This window comes from Lycorma delicatula, chromosome 12 (genome assembly GCF_047948215.1).
Source record: "Lycorma delicatula isolate Av1 chromosome 12, ASM4794821v1, whole genome shotgun sequence".
NCBI lineage: Eukaryota > Metazoa > Arthropoda > Insecta > Hemiptera > Fulgoridae > Lycorma > Lycorma delicatula.
In genome coordinates this window covers 38093158-38114371 of record NC_134466.1, presented here as the reverse complement: position 1 = coordinate 38114371, position 21214 = coordinate 38093158, and the positions used below count along the sequence as shown (strand labels likewise).

At 25.0% G+C, this 21214-nt stretch overlaps 1 protein-coding gene across 6 annotated transcripts in view; it reads right to left on the bottom strand.

The window, feature by feature from the left end:
• Window positions 1-21214, bottom strand: part of Ctns (lysosomal cystine transporter cystinosin) — a 190430-nt gene that overhangs the window by 52984 nt on the left and 116232 nt on the right. For all 6 annotated transcript variants that reach the window (XM_075379291.1, XM_075379290.1, XM_075379292.1 and 3 more), the window contains 2 exons: window positions 19307-19492; window positions 838-952 (listed from right to left, as the gene is read on the bottom strand). In XM_075379291.1, the coding sequence (XP_075235406.1) occupies window positions 838-952; window positions 19307-19364 (173 nt within the window). In that variant the 5' untranslated portion in view covers window positions 19365-19492. The remainder of the gene's footprint in view (window positions 1-837; window positions 953-19306; window positions 19493-21214) is intronic.

The window sequence follows — 21214 nt, the reverse complement described above, 5'->3', positions numbered from 1 at the left end:
TTTTTTTATGTAGACAATCAAAATGCAAACGATGAATGATATAATAAACTCTGAAAGTAAGTTACCTTAAGTATGACAACAGCATACAAAAAAAAAACTACTTGTTAACAACATACATTAACAAATTAAAAAACAATTTTGTTACTTATATTTTTGAAATAAAGAGATTGCAACAGTGAAATATGAGTAATGAGGAAATAAAAACAAATATATAAGGAATAATTATTGTTTTGTAGTAATTTCTGTAGAAAATTAAAAAATTAATTTGCAAAAACAAAATAAATGACAGATTTTCATTACAAAAACAATTCTGTTACGTATTAATGTATGTTAACTTACATATGGAAAGAATGTAGAAGGTGTCTACTTAAAGGTCTAAAATACATAAAGAATTATATAAAACAAAGTTAATAATTAGACACATGATTCAGCGAACTAAACATACATGATTCAGCGAATTTGTTGCATTAAAACATTATCAAGAACTGAAAAGAATTTGAAAAATTTATCAAACTAATTGACAAAAAAGAGGAGTAAACTTTAACTAGATGGCATTAAACAAACAATAATTTATTTGTAATTTTTAATTTCATAATTTCTGCAACTGACAAATTTGATAATTATATTATGTTTTATCAAAACATAGTGATTCTCTTCAAACTGATAAACAAATTTGTTGTGTAAAACAAAGCTGTATATCTGCCTCATTCATTTTCAGTACAAAACACCCAACAGTCACGTAAATATTACTAACTATAACAAATTTATGTACAAACATGAACATATATTAACAATTACAGTAAGTACTTTAGTATGTACATGAATAAAATAAAGTACCTTAATTCCAAGATCACTTCTTTTGTCTCATTAATAAGAATTGATATGTCATGACTGTCAATATATAAAGAAGCTTGATTATCTATTAGTTCAGTTGCGTAAATATTTTGCACACCTGAAACAAAAATGAATTGTATATTATAAATAAATTTTTCACGAGTTAAATTCATAGGAAAATTAGTCACTTGAATAATGTAACAGTGTAGATGAATGTATGTTTGAAGTAAAAGAAAATTAGTAAAAATAAAATAACAATAATAAGTATGCCTTTCAAAGTGGCATAGTTTTTTTAGTGTGTTAGTAGTGCAATCACACAATATGCAAAAGATTAATTTTTCTGTCTTAGACAGTCTAAACATTCATTAACAAGATATTTAACTAAATTGAAACAGAAATGGATTTATTTATTTATTAAAAAGTATAAATGTATATGAAACAATTTTTCTTATCTCCAGAACTGAAAGATTTGAAAATCAATGTTATCAAGTCATATCCAATTCAACTAAATTCTTCATAACAGTTTATATATACATATTCTTCAAAACAATATCATTTTTTATTAAACAATATAGAGGGACTTTTATTACTTGAGCATAAGATAACGTAAAAACAACTAACATGTATTAACTTTTTCATGATAAAATGAAAATTTTTATCTAGGATTCAATTAAGTATACTGAAATATACAAGAACATCAATCAACAAAAAAGTTTCATCAGTTTAAATGAATTTTGTGACACATTAATTAACCTTTTTAAAATCATAATTCAATGTACTGGACTGCTGATATGTCAGTGATACGCAAGATGACTATACTTATGTGTGTTCCACTTATGTGGAAACAATATTCCTTTGACTTTTACTTTATATAAATGACTGAAATATTTATATTTTTTTGTTTTTTTAACCGAGTTAACAATTTAATTTTACTAGAGAAATAAAGAATAATCTTTGTAGGCTATGTTAATCAGATAGTGACTCAAATGTTTAAGCACATTATTTTATGATTTCCTTGTTAATATTAATAATCATGTTTGAATTTCTTCCTTGTAAGTAAAATATTAAGATAAGGAAACGCAATATACAAGGTTTTTTTTTATGTAGACAATCAAACTGCAAAGGATGAATGATATAATAAACACTGAAAGTTTTTGTTGTAACCAAATTAATTAAGCTTGTTTAATTAAGAGAATTATTTCTCTTAAATTTTGAATTTTATTTTATCAACCTATAAAATTCAAAGAATTATAATTTATCCTAAAATTTCAAAAAAAAAAATAATAGTTATATTTAAATATAGATCATAAAAAAAATTAATTCAAAACTGTATATGAATTTATTTTTCATTATTCTGATCAGTCAATGAGAAAAAAAAATGGAACAAAATTTAAATTTCTAAATTATTTTTTTAAAAAACCAATAAAATATAAATTATTGAAAAAAATATTTGGTAATTTTCAGCAGTGCACAACTGAACAGACCGTGTTATTAAAGAGTTATATTAACAGTTTTGTCTTTCCTTAAAACAAAATATAAGAATAAAAAAATAAATAAAAAATTATTGATAATGTTATATGATTATAACGACCAGGAATGCACTCATAATTTCCCATATAGGAATAATTGATTTTGTTTTATAGCAGATCAGAAGAATATGGTCCACAGCCACAGGCGACTGACTTCATAACAATGTTATGAAAAACGTACATTTATTTCAATATTTACATTGATAAGAAGCAAGACTGATCTTTTTCATGTCAAATGTTTAACTTTTTTTAATGAATTAGATTTTTATCAACTTCTTTTGTTACACTTTACCTCTCTTTTCTGTTTAGCCTGCAGAATCACCATAAGGAATTACTTCAGAGGTTGAATAAGAATGATATGTACGATTATAAATGGTGTAGCCTTGTATAGTCTCAGGTCAACCATTCCTGAGATGTATGATTAATTGAAACCCAACAACCAAAGAACCTCATTATTCTCAATCTAGTATTCAAATCCATTTAAAAGAAACTGTCTTTACTAAAATTTGAATCAGAATTATTGACTTCAAAATCAGCTGATTTGTGATATCGAATTCACCAACAGGCCAACCCGGTGGGTTTGTCACCATTTGCCTACAGATATCCAGAATCAGGGATCTTTTTCATGTAATTTGATTTTTATAATTTACATTATATTTTTTATGTTAAATTAAAATGTAGGCTAGACATTTTAAGTTGAAACAAATTTTATATGAAATAACAATTTTTTATTTCTCCCAAAAAACAGTACAAGTACAACATTCTGACACCAGTGAATCCTTGACCAGGACCTAATTTTACCATGAGTGAGTTAATTTGGAGCAATAAAAAGGATAATAATGTTAGATAAATTAAGGGTAATGAAGGTATAAAGTCATAAGAAAATAGAGAATACAACTTATATTAAAATAACTCATCAAAGAAGTTAAAGAAAAATGAAAAACATATTCAAATAGTTTATACTGATAACAAAATATTCTTATATAATAATTTTATGTATTATTACAGTTTTACTTGAATTTGTGTAGATTATACCTGAATATATGAATATAATAGTACGTAATATAAGTAAATAAAAATTCTGAAATAGATATAAAAATAATATAAATCAGCACATGAAGATACTGAATAACTGACTAATGTACAAGAAGGAATTTTTGATTACAGAAAAGTATTGAAATATTGTTTACATTAATATTTATTAATAATTAAGGAAAAATTATACTGTTTAGATAAAATAAGGGTAAATAATGTTATGCATATGTTAATTGTTGTAACCAAAAAGGTTGTAAACAACTCGACATGAGATATAAACAAGTTGGTAAAAACATTGTGAAATTGGCATAGCTAATTTCAATGCAACAATCACTTCATGCTACCCTTACTAAGCAAATGAAAATTGTTATTGTTTTTCATTTCCTTCTTCATTAAGCCAAAAATACTAGTAGATACCATGTCAAACCCACCCAAATGCAGAAATTTAGTCTTATTAATAACTTCACTATGACCAGATATAAAACAAACAATCTAGAGCAACACATCATTAATAATATATTAATACAGGAAACAATGCTGACAGCATCTTCATTTACAGGTGTTTCAGATACAAGAAAAACTGGGTCAGACAATGCAAAACAATGTAATTGTAAATTAATATGAACAGTTATTTTCTTTAAAAAAGTATAATTTTGGGTTCAATTTTTAAACATTTTCAGTATTATTTTAAACAAAGGATATTTATTTATTTATTTTTCTTTTGTAGCTGGACAATATAAATAAAAGATAACATAAAATTAAAAAAAGACAGCAATAGTGATAATGATAATAAATTGAACCCGTAATTTAACCTTCAAATTAGGAATGTTTATTTATTAAACATTGATCTCATGCATGAAGCCACATTCAATGAATAACTAAAAATATTATGTAATAATATATTTATATTTATATTACATATTAATGTAATGAATCTAAAGTTGTCTGATATGTTATGCAAAGTCATTATTCCCAAAATAAGACACACACACACACACACACACACACACACACACATACATGAACACACACACATGCGTGAACACGCACGCTTGTGTGCAATATTTTTTTAAGATAGTACTATAATTATTAAAATAGAGCATCTCAGAATGAACTTTAAACTATTAACTGTATGTATATATATATTTTTAATGAATATCTGAGTGATACAGGAAAATTTCTTTTAGATTGACTCTGACATCTGGAAGCATAGTTCTTAGTTTAAATATCTCAGAGTAGTTCAGTTTTTTATGGTAATAAAATTTGAATTATGCATTATTAATCTATAAATGTTTCATTAAATCATTTTTTAATCATTACAATTGTCACAAGCATATTTTAAAATAAGATTTATATTTAATTTACTGCATGCTTAATCAATATATATCTTTAATAATTTATAACTGAACTTGTAAAATATCTAAAGAGTTCTAAACATTTCTTGATGTGAAAAAACTGATGATAATGTGATCGTGACATGAAATAAAGACCATATTAACAAAAAAAAAAATAATAATAATACTCTGTGTATGATGATATACAACAGTCAGGAGATACTTATTGATATTAAAGACAACATTATGCTAATTGGCAGGCAATTAACATTACTGATTAACTCGCATGTTTTTAATTGTCAGAATCTTTTAAAAGATTTTCCTGTGATGTATAACTCAATCTTTGTGAAAATTAAACATAGTCGCTGAATGAAAAGGTTTAATAAGAAAAATAGGGGCATAAGCAGCAACAATTTTTTTTTTTTAAGATAACATTGAGATGAAGCAAACTATTAACCCGTATACTTTATAAATGTACAAGAAAGTTCAAATAGATCTAAAAGTTTACTAAATTTTACCTTCAGCAATGTATTGTTAAGGTATATTATGAGCATTTTGACAATTTATCTATCAATATTAGTAGTTTATTATTCATTTTATATTAAATTTAACTAATTCAATGAAACTAAATAACATAAAAATTAAGTACAAAATGCCAATCATAACAAATTAAGGGAAGTTTTAGGAAGGGGTCAAATTAATATTACTATGAAAAATATTATAATTACCTTTAAAAGGGATACTTACTGAACATTATTTAAGACTATTTAGGAGATACTTCCACATTTCCAAAACAAAATTATCAAAATCCAACACAAGCTAATAAATATGGATATTTTTTTTTTTTTTTTGGTTTGTTTTACCTCCGGGTCCGCACTCAAGCAATTCATTCCGCAGAGGATGAGATGAATGTTTTGTAACGTGTGTGAAAAATGCCATGCCAGACCGGGATTCGAACCCAGGACCTCCGGGTGAAAGGCTGAGACGCTACCACTCGCGCCACGGAGGCCGGCAATAAATATGGATATTAGATAGAAATTTTGTAACACGTGAAAAATGCCAAAACTCATTGGGATTCTTTGAATTTGGACCTTCCAGATGAAAGGCAATTTAAAAGTGTACTGAGAAAAGCATGGTAACGTATAGTAGCAAAAGAATCATCTCAGAGGCAAATGTTAGGATAGAGAAAAAACATAAGTTAATAAAGAATTAACTTATGTGTATTTGGTTTAGACAAAGTAAAGTAGTTCGTTATGTTTGGAGTATCAAGTAGACCACATATTCTGTTTAGTAGTAATGATTTGATGATCAAAACTTTCCCTCTATCCTTCCTCCTAATTGATCATTGCCTACAAAAGATGACAGCTACCATTTTGAAATTATAATTTTAAGAAAATTCTTCATATGTCTTTCCAACAAACAGCAAGGAAATTTATTATAAAATTTTATAAAAACTGGAAAACTTGTTTGGTCATAACCGTAACAAATATATAAACTAATGACTTCCTTAAAGTTCAATTAAAAATACCACTTTTCTTCATTTGGTCAAGTACTAACAACATTATAATGATATACCTATCCGTGACTACTTTTAAAATATAAAAAATCGTTATTCATATTAATTTATTTCCATGGCTGAGTGGTGGTATGGATTTACTCAAAAGGATCTAAGTTCAAATCTTGGTTTGGTTTAGTGGTTTTTATGAGTTAAAAACAATGTAATTCATCTGTCACAATAAAAAAAGAAAAAAAACAACTAACTGTATTTTAGCAACAGCCTGAACACTTCAGTATGAATAAATAAACATAATATTATATACAGTTTAAATAATATAATTTGTTACAGAGATTTCTGATGTAAGAAGGCAAAAACAAAAGAAAAGAAATTAGCAGAAATTAGTTTTCTTTTTTTAAACAATTTTTTTCATTTAAGAATTAAAAGTAGAATTATTTTTAAAAAATGAATAAAATAAAATATGGCAACTAAATTAAAAAATTCAAAGAATAAATGAAAAATAACTATTTTCCTAACTTAAAAATTCTGTCAAAAAGTTTAACAAATTTTAAACCTTATGATGTTATGAAATAAATATTATTTAACTGTTTGCAATAAATATGCATTGAAAAGGAACATTTACAAAAGACAACATAGTTTATATATTATAATGAATTTATCAATAAATTGAAAAAAATATATATATCTGTGATATCTATAGATGATAAAATAATATTTTTAAATTATATTAAAATATATTTATATTGTAATAGTTAAGAATATCAAATTTCAATTTAAAAGTTTTAATTTTCAACATATTTTAAAAATATCCCTTATCTGTTGGAACTATTATTATAATATACTTTTTTCTATTTGAAGATAAGGTTTGCATCAATCTTTCTTCAAACTTCGCTGGATTCAGTCGATCTCTTCATTTCCTTGGATGAATGTGCTCCTACAATTTCTTTAATATATGCCAAGTAATTGTGTCCTTGGCCTACCTCTTCCTCTTTAATTTTCCACCTTTTCTTCTAGAATGTTCATCATGTATTTATAAAAATAACCAATAAGCTGTTTTTTTCTTTTCTTTTTCCTTGAAAATAATTTTTTTTTTCATTCTTTTGGAATAATAAATCCTGATGAAAGACATTTCTTCAATCTGTTTAAGTACAGAATAAACAATATTTGTATTCAACTGTAAAGTGTAATTGGTCATTTTCGATAAATAAATTCTGTAAAGAAGTATAATCATCAAATTCCATAAAATAAAATCTGTGACAAATGAAATTAGCAGAGGCTGTTGATGATATTCTGCATTGAATATAAAGAATGATTAAAAATTATTTATTACTCATACAACAAGAATATAAGAACTGAAGAAGTAGTCAAGAAAACAAAAAATTTGAATTAGCATCACTAGTTTCAAAATTAAAAATGTTAAGGGTGAATTAGATCCGAAATATTAACTCATGAGTGATAATGCTTAGTTTCATATCACTCTCTTTACTTTTATTTTTTGACAGTGAGGTTTCAATAAATCACTATTTTAGATATTAACAAAAAAAACTCATATATTTCTTTTGGACTGGAGAAACTGGTGATAAGTTCTATCTTACTTTGTTTTCTAAAGAAGTACACATTATCTGATAGCCAATTTGCCAAGTAATATTTTTTCCTGAATTTCTCATGATTAATAAATTCTCTTGGATTACTGTGATTATTCCTACAATAATTTTTGCATTTTTAAACAATTATTAAAAGAAACACAAGTTTTTAAGTATGTATTAACCAACACTTAATTTATAAAAAAAAAAAAAACATTGGAAACTTGTAGAATACCTAATTATATGGCAATGACTCGGTTATTATGATGTCAAAACTAATTTTAAGGTATTTGCATATTGATCAAACATTCAAATTATTATTCCAACAGCTTGATGCCTGCAAATATGACCAGAATTCCAACAGGATGTTTTTAAGAATCATAAGGGGCCAGGTAATTAACAAAAATATCTAAATCAAAATTCTAAGCTGGTTACAGAAGGTTTTGAGATAGAAATGATGTGAAAATAAATAATATCAAAAACTAGAAATTTCACAATTTCAACAACTAAAACACGCAATCCTTTTTATGGAGAAGTTTTTGACAGCTCAACAGTTGCTCATTTTGCCTAATATTTAGATTTTTTCCTCCTGGGATTTGTTCTATTCTAAAAGATAAAATAAAAATTAAAGGATTACGATTTGAAAGTGCTGATAAACAGAAAAAGATCATAGGACTGAAACTGATGAAAAAATGTAATTTCCTACAAATTAGTCAGTGAAAGAATTAAGAACAAAAAAAATTTCTCAAAAGTTATTTTTAAATATGAAATACATTAAATGAGTTTAAATAACTGTATAAACAAATGGATTTATGTTAGATTTTTACATCAAATATTTAAATTTTTATTAAATGCAGATTATTTATATCAATTAATGCAATATATATTTTATAGAACATGTGATATAATATCCTCATTTCAAAAACGTAAAAGTGAATTTGAAGAGATTAAATTATTTAAATATTTATTATATTTTAAATATGATTAAAGCTGTTTTTTTTTCTTCAAATAAATGCACTAGATAATAGTATTGTACATTGTGTTGAAAAAACATTATTGTAAAAACAGCTGAATTTATTTATTCAAGTGTGCGTGTGTGTGTGTGTGTGCATGCATGTGTGTATGAGAGAAAGAGAGAGAGAGAGTGTGTGTGTGCACGTGCGTGCATGTGTAATGAATAAATAATGTGATTTATCACTAGACATGTCAGATATGTTTAAGCTGATGCAATACATTGTTTCCATACCTTTATCTACATTATTCTATCTTAGGATAAAGTTTCTTTGTTAATATATATTACACAAAAACAGTTTGCTTTTATGGATACTACTGAATTCAGAAAACAATTTAAAATTTTTAAAAAATTATTTTTAAAAACACACACATATATATATATATATTTATAAGTGTACAATAGAAGTTAATTAGTTAAATAAATAAATGTTTTTTTTTTTTTAATCAGAATATAATACATTAAATAGATCACATCAGGAATGGATATGTTACTTTACAGATAGAAAAATGAACAGCCCGACATTTGTCTGGATGAATCGTGGGAAACTGACACAAAACCGTTAATCAAAATAGCATCACATAACACACAATTAATAAAAATAACAAAGCAGTTAAGATTTATATTGATACTTAAAAAAAAATAAACATAAGGCGAAAATGTACAGAAAAATAATAGGAGAGAAAATGTATTAGCCATTACTAAAAAATTATTTGAGAATATCTTATTATATACACCTGTGTAACAAATAAGCAGAAAATTCAAGATTTCTCATTTATAAATTTAAAAAAAATTTGTATTATGAAACGTTAGAAATTCATTGATCAAGTAATATTGGTTCTGTAAATAAACCTTTTAATTTTAAATGTAAGTAAATTGGTGGAAAGAACTTTTTTTAATTTTGTTTTGCTTGCTGATCTCGCTACATAGGCTTGAAGCTTGTCTGTGGGATGTGGAAATGGAATTTTGTAGTATGTAAAAAATGCCTTGCCTAACTGGAATTCGACCCGGGACCTCTTTTGCAAAGGTTTTGTGCAAAGGTATACTGTACTGTGGCTTAACTAACAAAGCCACTCCCACCATTATTCTATGTGTGACTGCTGCATCTGCCTCCGGTTACTTGAGTAAAAAACATAAAATAAAAAGATTGACTGCTACTGGAAACGCAAGTAACCGTATAGTTTGGGCAAAGCTGCAATGGGGAGCTAGTTTTTTAATAAAGGGGTTACTCTTTAAAAATAAGAAACAACTTCTTTTTCTTTACAAAAAAGGTAGCACATTCCTAAATTTAGATGAATTGCAAAGTTAGATTATTTTTATAACTAAATATCAATTTATATAATTCATATTTATGAATATAAACTAATTATCTGAGTAAGCTAGTTTTTGATACCTTGAAAATTTGTTTTCAAATTTTTTGAAAGAGCTGATAGATTATATTTCAAATTGGATAATACCTGCTCATGGTAAATATTTAATAATGATGACAAGCTACTACAATTCAAAGAAAACAATATATAAACAAGAAAAACAGTACATAGTTGCAGACTATGGTGCAGATGAAATCAATTTGATTATCCAGTGAGAATTTATAATCTAGTAAGATAAAGTGGTTTAACAAATTTAATACTTTGAAATGGTAACTCTCTTTTTCCTGTTTAGACTCTGGGAATTACCATTCAGGTATTCAGAGGATGAATGAGGTTGATGTTTGAGTGTAAATGAAGTGTAGTCTCAGTTTGACCATTCCTGAGGTGTGTGGTTAATTGAAACCCAACCACCAAAGAACACCAATATCCATGATCTAGTATTCAAATTAAAATGGTAACTAGCTGACAGTATCTCTTCCTGTCTTGACGGCCATTTTCTAGTCTTGGCAGCCCGTTTTAATTTAGCTCTTTAGGCTTATAAATAAAAAAAATAATTTTTATTTATTTTTCTTAAAGGTTTCCTTTGAAATAACTTTATCAAATTTCAATTTTCTTTCTAAATGGCAAGTGAAATAATTAGTAATAAATGAGTGAGTGAGAGCTTCTCTATGAATATAATTTGTAAATTATATATATAGAAACTATTTGTTAAAGGCAGAAAAAAATAATAAATCAAAAGAAATTATTTAAAAAAATTGAAATGCATAATAATTAATACTGACTAGTGTTTTACGTTTTTGTTGTTGAAGAGATGTTTCTTAAGGTAGCAACAATTTCATTGCAATAATCGGCTGACAGATGTTTACAAAACTGGTTTTTCTTCATTCTTGCTTCTAGTTTTCAGTTACATCTTCAAATAAATAAACACTAATTTTCTGTCACATGAAACACAGTTATTAACACTTCACACGGTACAGTCCATAATAATAAAAAAACTATTAATATATAATGTTATTCAAGTAAAACTGTAATTCTTCTTGCTTCTTGACAACTTAAGAGATTCTTGTATAACTAATTATCTTAAAATATTACGACACATCACCAGAAATAAATGAAAATAATTAATATTAAAATTAACTAAAAAAATTAACAACAAAAAAAAAACAGTCCATGAGAAAAATATAAATAAATCACAAACCACATTACATATTAACTTTAAAATCACAAAAACATAAAATAGTTTTATTTAACACAAATATATCATACTATCTTTATTTTCTAAAAATTTATTATTGTATTTATACAAAAAGTAAATTTTTACACACTAATACAGTCCATAAGAATAAAAACACAACACTAAAACTATCACCAAACACAGAAAAAAATTATAAAACCAATATCCAATGTGTGTAGTGTAGTATCCAGTTTTATATAAATTGGCTGTATTTTTTTTATCCATTGTCCAATTTTAAAATCACAATATTTGCTAACAGAAAAAAATTATTTTACATATTATTTATAATTAAATTTGGGGAAGCAACTTCAAAACTAAAATTTAATCTTCATAAAAAAGTTTTATACAAAGCCTAGTCAGCATTTGTAAAATGTACTGAGACAAGACCACTGAGTTAGGATCTCTTTTCGTAAGAGATCTACATAAATGGATCAATATATTGGGTAATTTAATCCAATATATTAGATTTCTTTCTTTTTTGTTACTTAATAGATTATAGGTACCTTGTTTTGATTTTTAGACAAAATATATATATATATATTTTTGATATTCTAATTCACCACAGAAGATTTCAGAGAAGCTGTGTGGAAATATGGAAATTGAATTTTGAGCGTATGAAAAAAATAGCACTAGATGATATTGTATTATATAACTATTACAATAACATTTCATTATTATAAACAAGTTTACAAACTTTTTTTATTTTTTTTTTTGTTTGTAAACAAGATCTATAAACATTGGAAACTTGATTTTGTAGTAAGTAAAAAAACAACTTTCTCGTGTCTATAAAAAAGCAGTACTGTTGACATACAAATTAAACTGTAAATATAAAATAAAATTTAAAAAACACAATCCAGTTCAGTCATTGTATTAAATCTTATTATTTATTATTTCTTTAGTTATAACTAATAGAATTAAAATTTTGGTTTATTATTTAAAATAAATAATCTTTTTTTATATTATATTAAAGAATAATATTCAATAACACAACTTAAAGATCATTTAACAAATGAGTAAAACTTTCACAAGATTATCTTTACATATTCTTACTAAATGTAATAATATTTTTATTTTATTTCAGTAAGTTTACTAATATTAAATATAAAAATTACGATTATTATTTTAAAATATTCAATGAAAGGTTGGAATGTTTAAGAAATTGAAAATTTTATTTATGTATATATGTGCTCGTATATACTATTTGCCATAATCAAACTGTTGTATATGACCTGAAGTGAGACAATTATTCCTGAAAAAGGCATACAGCTACCAAATGTTTTGATCTGTATCAAAATGTAATATAAAGGTTTTTTTAATCCTTCAATTCCTAAAAGAAGGAGTTTTCAATCACTTATTTTTTTTTTTTTTGCTCATTCTTTTGGGAAATTAATTTTTCAGCCAATTGTCAATTATAAAGAAGTTTTCTGGGTAGTACTAAAATAAAGGCAAAATCAATTATTTTTAACTAATTCAGAGCTAAAAAGGTGAGGCTTGAAGGAGCCTCACCTTACTAAAATTTTAGGAATTATTATGGCTTTTTTTTACATTCTTTAAGATGTATTTTTTGAAAGAAGTATTAATTATCAATTCCAAAGAACTTTTCAGTTATAATATTTAATAAATTATAAATTTTTATTTAGAATGAAATGAAATAAAATAAAAAATAGTAAAGTAACAGACTACTGTCTAAAGTAGGAAAACAAAGACAAATAGATTTTAGAAATATATTGTTGTCTGTATGGACTCCATTTTGAACATAAATTACAATAATGAATAAAGAAAAAAAAAGAGGTAAACAGTCATTGGTGGAGGCTATTGTTATAAATGTAGTGAAGAGCAGTACCTATAAAAAATACAAGAATTTCAATACTGTCATTCATGTAATAAATACATGAAACTTTCATTTAAAGACAGCTATGCAGTGTACACTTCATGTTCCATCAGATGACTTTGAAGAAACTCTTTCTTCATGCAAGAAAAAAAAATCTAAAAATAATTTTACTAAAACGAAATTTCAATAACTTTATTTTCTAGGTTATAATCTCCATTCAGTCAGACAAGACAGTTATTTTAATGTGTTATATCACCTAATTTTAATTCAGAATTATTTTGTTTTGCGTATTATTAAAATATATGCATAGAAAAATAAACACTAGCAATAAGTAATAGATGTTTATTAATTTGAATCTTATGGGATCAAAAGAATTCCTGTTGAAATTTTGTGTCAAGAAAAAAATTTTAAATTATTTAATAAAATAAAACTGCAGAAAATTATTATTTAAATGTTAGACAACTTTCTTAAATTATAAGCTACTGAACTAAACCTCTCTGACAGGTTATGTTGTGGATTTTCAAACATCCATTATAATTATCTAAAATCTTTATATAATGATTACATCATCCACTTGAACTTTTACTATCTGGTTAATAATATCAGAATTAATAATGTGATTGACAAATAAAAGTATCCAGTTATTAAATAGATATTTATGTATGGTCCCAATTACAGGTGGCACCCAACTTTCTATATTTTTTTTTTTTGGGGGTAAGAGATGAATTTTGTAGTGTATGAAAAAATTCCTAGCTTGATCGGGATTTAAAACCAGACCCTAATTACCAAAAGACATTACCACTTGACTGTGGAGGTAAGATGTATTGGATTTTTCTGCTATATAGTGAGTTAAAGTTACAAGGGTTTATTATTAAGGGATAGTTTTTAAATAAAAAGCTAATAGTTTGTTCTTGACAAAGTACTTGATCCATGTATCTGAATGAAATCAATGCAAGACTAAATTAACCAGAATTTAACTTTAATATCTTATCGATTTTAATTATAAATAAACAAAACTTACTCAAACTTTTAATATTATTTGTTTGTTTAGTATACAATTGTAATAAAAAAATAAACTGAAGTTAAAGTTCTCATGTTAAAACACCTTTGACTAAATTACAGCAATGTGACAAGTACTTACTTGTCACAAAAATTACAGCAAGTACTTTATGTTTGAATAAATAAGTTGTTTACTGAAAACGAATTACCCTCTGTTCAGTAATACATAATAGGGGTTCAATAATTAAACTGGATGTTTAGTAATTATACAGGGATTATCTTCACAATTTTTTTTATTTTTCTTCAAATTCTTTGTTATTAGAAATTTCTTATGATCTCCATCAACCATTCTGGATAAATTGAAAGTCCATTCTACAGTGTTCTGAATTTTTAAGTTTACACCAGTATACAATACAAGAGGTTAAAAGAGATTGAAAATCCATTAACAAAAAAGTTTGTAAACATTTTCAATAATAAAAAGCAACTTATACTAGGGTTGTTATAGAAAAGAGAGAAGTGAAATAATTTCTAGTTGCTTTCTTTTTTTTGCTAAATATATTAATGCATCATCATGCCAAGATGATCAAAATGCAAGTGATATTCAGCTCTTTTCTTTTTCTGTTTAGCCCCCAGAACCACCATATGGTATTACTTCAGAGGATGATATGTATGAATGCAAATGAAGTGTAGTCTTGTATAGTCTCTGGTCGAACATTCCTGAGATGTGTGGTTAACTGAAACCCAACCATCAAAGAAACCGGTATCTATGATCTAGAATTCAAATCCATATAAAAGTAACTGTCTATACTAAGATTTGAACCTTAGAACTCTTGATTTTAAAATCAGCTGATTTGCGATGATGAGTTCACCACTAGACCAACCGGTGGGTAATGTTCTCTACTAGTAACACCTTCATTTGTTCACCACAAGAGCTAGCTACATAATAATATACATCTTTATTCTAAAGAATAAAACTCTGATTGGTATCATACCTCAGATGCTTTGGAAGTATCAAACTGAGATAATGTAATAAGACTAATAGAAAAGAATGGGATACATAGTATAAAACAATAAATTAATGTACTTGTATAAATTCTTGTTGTGATATAATATGTTATTTGTATTTATCATATAACAGGCATTACAATTGACATAACATCATTCATAAAACTGTTACTGCATAATAAAATAAAACAGTAATAATAAATCTATAAAATAATATAAATTTCATAATATAATAAGTCACACTAAGAATAGAAACAACAACAGTGGTAATGGCATTATATTTCAATTTAAACAAAAATTTTCTTAGAACACTAAAACCTCTTCAGAAGATTAAAGGCTGTTGTAACAAGTTCAGACTTAATTTGGCTTTTAAATTCCCTCTGGGATAGTCTCTTAATACTACCATCAATCTTGTTATAGAATTTTATAGCCCAGTAATAAGTAGAGTTTTTGTCGAACTACAGTGTTGAACGTAATTTGTAACAGACCATTACTTCTAGTGTTATGAGAATGGATATCAAGATTTGCAATAAACTTATCAGGGTGATCATAAACATACATTATTGACTATAATTTATATATATATATATATACGAGAGGGTATACAAGGCAAAGTCAATATCCATAATTCTATAAATTTACATCTACCGTCAGCTTGCAAATCCAATGAAGCTATTACACATACAGATTTCCTTTGTTTTTTAAATAACAGAATGGCATGAGAAGCACAACCCCAGGCAAAGATGGCATAGGGAAGATAACTAAAATTGAATAAATTTACATACTTTGCTTAAATTCAAGTCTGGTAATGATTTGATAAATTTTGAAGAACTATAAGATTAAATGAATAAGCATACTATAAAAACGATTCTCATATTATTGAATAACGTTAAACAACTTAATGTTCCTGTTCCTCTACTTACTAAAAAATCTGTTTTTAGTATATGTAAAATGAATTGTCCTAATTGAAAGAGGTACATTGTAATATGCATCTACTATTTCGAACCATCTATTTCACTAATTCTTATAAATGAAATGCAAATAAAGTGCTTGAAATATAAAAGGTTCTGCTTTCTCTGTAAGTAATGATGCATAGTCCCTGTGGTAAACAGAATAAAGGTGTTTATAGATAAAACTGAATATCTCCTGCACTTTTTGGGTGCTTTGCATGATGATTATAATAGTAAATTCTGCTCAATGAGAAAGCGAAAGAAAACTACCTTATTCTTCAATTTTTGAAGTAGATCTAGCATGGGATACTTGTTATTCTTGAGAATGGATGTGTTATTTTAGGGAGTGACTTTGTTTCACGTCATGTTTTCTAAAACCATATAGCTAACTGGCTACTAACAAACAGTCTTTACAAAATAAAAAAAAAGTACTGCCATAGAAAGTTAAAAATTAATTTTCAACATATTAAAAAAAGGTAAAAAACAAAGAATGGTAAAAAACATGCATAGAAAAACAATCTATAGTACTGAATAATTAAAAAATTGGCATTGGTCATAAAGGTCTTGATAACATGTTGAATACTTGCCTTTTTGACAAAGTACTATCTGTTGTCACAGCGATGCTAAAAATTAGGTGAGCAGAAAAAGTTTGATATAAAGAGGTTATAAGATGAGCAGGAGCGGAAAGAAATTTGAGGCAAATTCTTCTAAAGAGACAAACTAGATCGAAGGAGCATTTAGTCAACAAGTTAGGTTAACTAATTGATAAAACAAAGTGTGTAGAGTACAAATTGTAAATAGAAACAAAATTTAATTAAAAAATATATAGCTGAGGTCATAGGGTGTAGAAATTACATTAGGGTTAAAATTTTAGCATAGAGCAGAAAGGAATGGAGAATAACATCAAACCGGTCAAACAAATGACTGAGTCATAGAAAAATTAGGATTGGCTGATTGATTTGTATCATATTCCAGAAATCTCCCACTTATATAGATACATATACTGCAACTGTATTTGGAATCATAGGAACTATGCCCATTTTGTATATTACATTTAACTATAATTTGTCATATAATGTGATCACCAGATGTTGTTAGTTATACCTCAAAACCAAATTGTTGGCTGTGAGGTGTTAAAATATTGTTGATTTAACCTTGCCCTATAATCTCCCATATGGAAAAGCAAATCTAATAATTTGTGCCATTATGATACATAATAAAAAATCAATAGATAAATATCAGATAAAATTGTTTATAACAATTTTGAGTTAAAATGGCTGGAATGCTATCTATGATATATGAATATCTTAGATTAATCATTTATCTGTTTTTTTAGATAATTTATCATTAATGATTAATCATCATTTACATTAATCATTAAAATTAAAGATAAATGGATCATTAAGATATTTCTAATTACAATCAGTAAAAAATGCAGTAACAAGTTTTTAAAGAAAGTCATTCTAATTAACAGATTAAGTTTTTCAAAATATGGCAGCTGAAATTTTCATACTTCTTTATGTATATGTTAATTCCTACATCCATAATGTTGGAGATGATTTGAATCATAAGTCATTCTTGAAAACCAAATATCATAAACTAAAATAACAAAGCATTCCATATCAGGTTTACTAAAAAAGCAAAAAGTGATGTGCATTCCTGATGAACGTTTCTTCACTGATCAAATACCTTCACTTTGTTCAGATGGGCTATATAATCAATATCATTACTCTCAAAAAAAGCAACACTGATTAATATTGCTTGTACCTCAAATGATTTATAAGAATCACAGTCAGTGAATATGAAATACTGTGTAACATAATGTAACAATAAACTTATGTACACTTTTCTGAGGGGAACAATGCATTATATATATATCATTTCTATTGAGTAAGAGATGCCTCTCTTTAAGATATTACAAAAAAAAGAAGAAAATTCTATCATAAAAATTCAATGGAATATTCCTGAATTTCCTCTCCTCTATCCTAAATAAGAGAGCAACTGGCTACAAAAGAACACTGGATTAAGATAAACAAGAAGTACAAGTGATGCAATTGGATTAAAACAAATTATTTGTGGGAGATATATATAGAGAGAGGTAAGCAATAATGTGTGAATGTGTGTTTTGGAAAATACATTTGAGTGGGATAAGTTAAAGAAGATATTAGTAAAAAAAAAAAAGATAGATTAAAAGATGTAACATTAATTAAAGAATTGTACTGAAACAAAAAAAAAAACTATGAAAATAAAGATGTACCAGATGATGGTTTGATGTAGGAGGAAAAATAGAGCAAAATCGCTCCTTATCTCCAACTTTATTTATTTGTGTATTGAAAATATCAAAAACCATTTTCTAGAATTATTGACGACTTAAGTGACAAACCAAAGCAAATTGATTAGATAAGATTTTAACACTTTATGTTTTAGTACTTTCAGTTGCAGTTACGATTATCTTGTGTGCCTATAAAGATGGCTATAAGTATGCAATTGATAGCATGCGATTCAAAAACAATATATATCGTACATTTAATTTAGTTAGTCATTTAACAAAGCTGATAATTTATTAGTTTGTTAAAAATTAAGTTGATTCTTTTAAATAAATTTCATCATGGGCATAAATATATCAAAGAAAAAACATATTTTATAGGATGACAATAAATGTACCAATACCAAAATAAGTTGTGCTTAAGTGTGCTAATGAAAGAAGATGATGTATAAAAAGATTAAGAAGATGATTTAAAAATTTGGTTTCTTAACAGAAAATTTTAAAATAGAAATACCAACAGACTAGAAGACATCACGAGAAGGAGAGATTGACTGAAAAATTCCTATAATGATCATTAAATGATGGATAGGCCAATATATAATGAAAATTATAAATAATCTTAACAAGAACGAGAGTTCTAAGATATATTAGTAATTTCATAAATTTAGCTAGAAAGATAGAAAAGAAGGGAGAAGATTTCTAATATAAGGGAATCAGCTCAATTGCAGATACCCATTTAGTAATACTGATGATTAATCTCAAATATTAAAAAAAAAAATTTTTTTAAATTAAATAAATAAAAACTCACCAATACAGTAGAGTACAAATATAAATTTTGCTGACAATGTTTTCACGCACTGGCACATGTTTATCTTATAACTACTGTTATTATTATTTATAAATTAATATTGATGAATAGTTAAAAATGTATAAAATATTTTTGTATAAGATCTATTAGCACTTCAAAAACCTAGTAGCTGTAGAAGTCGTATTCCTGTAATAAAATAAAAAAAAATATATGTAAATATATATTTTATGTTATTAATTACAATAATTACATTTATTTTATTAGGTTTCAAAAATAAATAAAATAAATATTAATAAAATTAAATATAAAATTGAATTTGTTTAATTTTTATCATATATTTTATTTTATGTATATATATATATATAAATTTAATACACTCATATATATGAATGTATTAAATTTTTAATATGAAAAAAATTCATCCTTCACATGTGGGTGTGCTTATGTTATGCCCTAACAATTTAACAATAAGTGTTCTAAGTTAGGTTATTTAAATTTTTTAATGATAATATATAATGGAAAGTATTAGATGATATATAATTATAAAATATATAAATAATAAAATATTTTAGGTGAGGAGTATGGGTATAGAGAGAGAGAGAGAGAGAGAGAGAGCGAGAGAGAGAGAGAGAGCAAGAGAGAGAGAGAGAGAGAGAAATACAGAGAGAGAGAGAGAGAGAGGGTTCTTTATAACATCTAGCATTAATAAAAATAATAATAAAATATGCTTTGTAAAAAAAAGCATAAATAAAAATTTAATAAAAAAAGAGAATTAGTCTATAATTAAATTTTTTATTTTTATTTTAACCTTAAATTTACTGATTTTAATGCATTATTTAATAATTGATCATTTATTTCTGTGTATTAATGAATTATATAATTATTTATAAAAAAATAATATTTAATTGTTTCTTTCAAATAATAATAAATTAATAAAATTAAAATGAATAATATTTTCATTTATTATTATTATTATTAACCAAAATCTATTTTTATTAGTATCATTATTATACATATATCATACAGGCCTATGTAAATTCATTATTTAATGATTCATAACTTTTTAAAATTTATTAATGCTTTTTTTAAAAAAAAACAAAAAAAAACTACAATTAAATTATATTAAAAAATTGCTCATTACACCTAAATAAAAATATTAAAAGTGAATAACTGATTGTTTTTTTCTTCTTTAACAGGTACATTTTACTGAAATAGTTATTTTTATATTCTAAAATTGCATTTCCAAAAAAAAAATCTAACGAAAAATAAGTCTAAAAAAAAAATTATAATTCTTTATTATTTTCCAAAAAATAATATACAACTGTATATTTTTACTTATTATTAATAAAAGAAATTATATTTTAAAGTTTATATAATTATATATAAACATTCAAAATCATAATTATTTTTGAATAAAAATTAAAATTTATTACATTAGTACTATTTAAGAATTAATTAAAAATTAATATACTTTATTTATTAAGAATTATGTTTTATATATATATATTTAATAATATTTTTTAATTTTTAATTTTGAAATAAATATTTAAATCTTTTTTTCTATAATTAAGCAATGGAAACCCTAAACAAATAATTAAAAAAAAAAAAAAAAAAAAAACAACATAAATCATCGTAATTAGTAAATAATATAAAAAAATTATTAAAAAAAAATCATGTTAGGTTAGGTAAGGTATGTTAATTTTTTTGTGATCTTTATTAAAATATTTATTCTTTAAATAAATAAAATAATAATTATAAATTTTATTGCTATTAATTTAACATTACATGTAATTCATTTAATAAAATAATAAAAATTTATAAATAAAGAATAAAAAAATAAAGATTTAACGTTTAGCAACAGCAAATGTTTTTTACTATGATAAAATCAAATGAAATACTTTTTGTTGT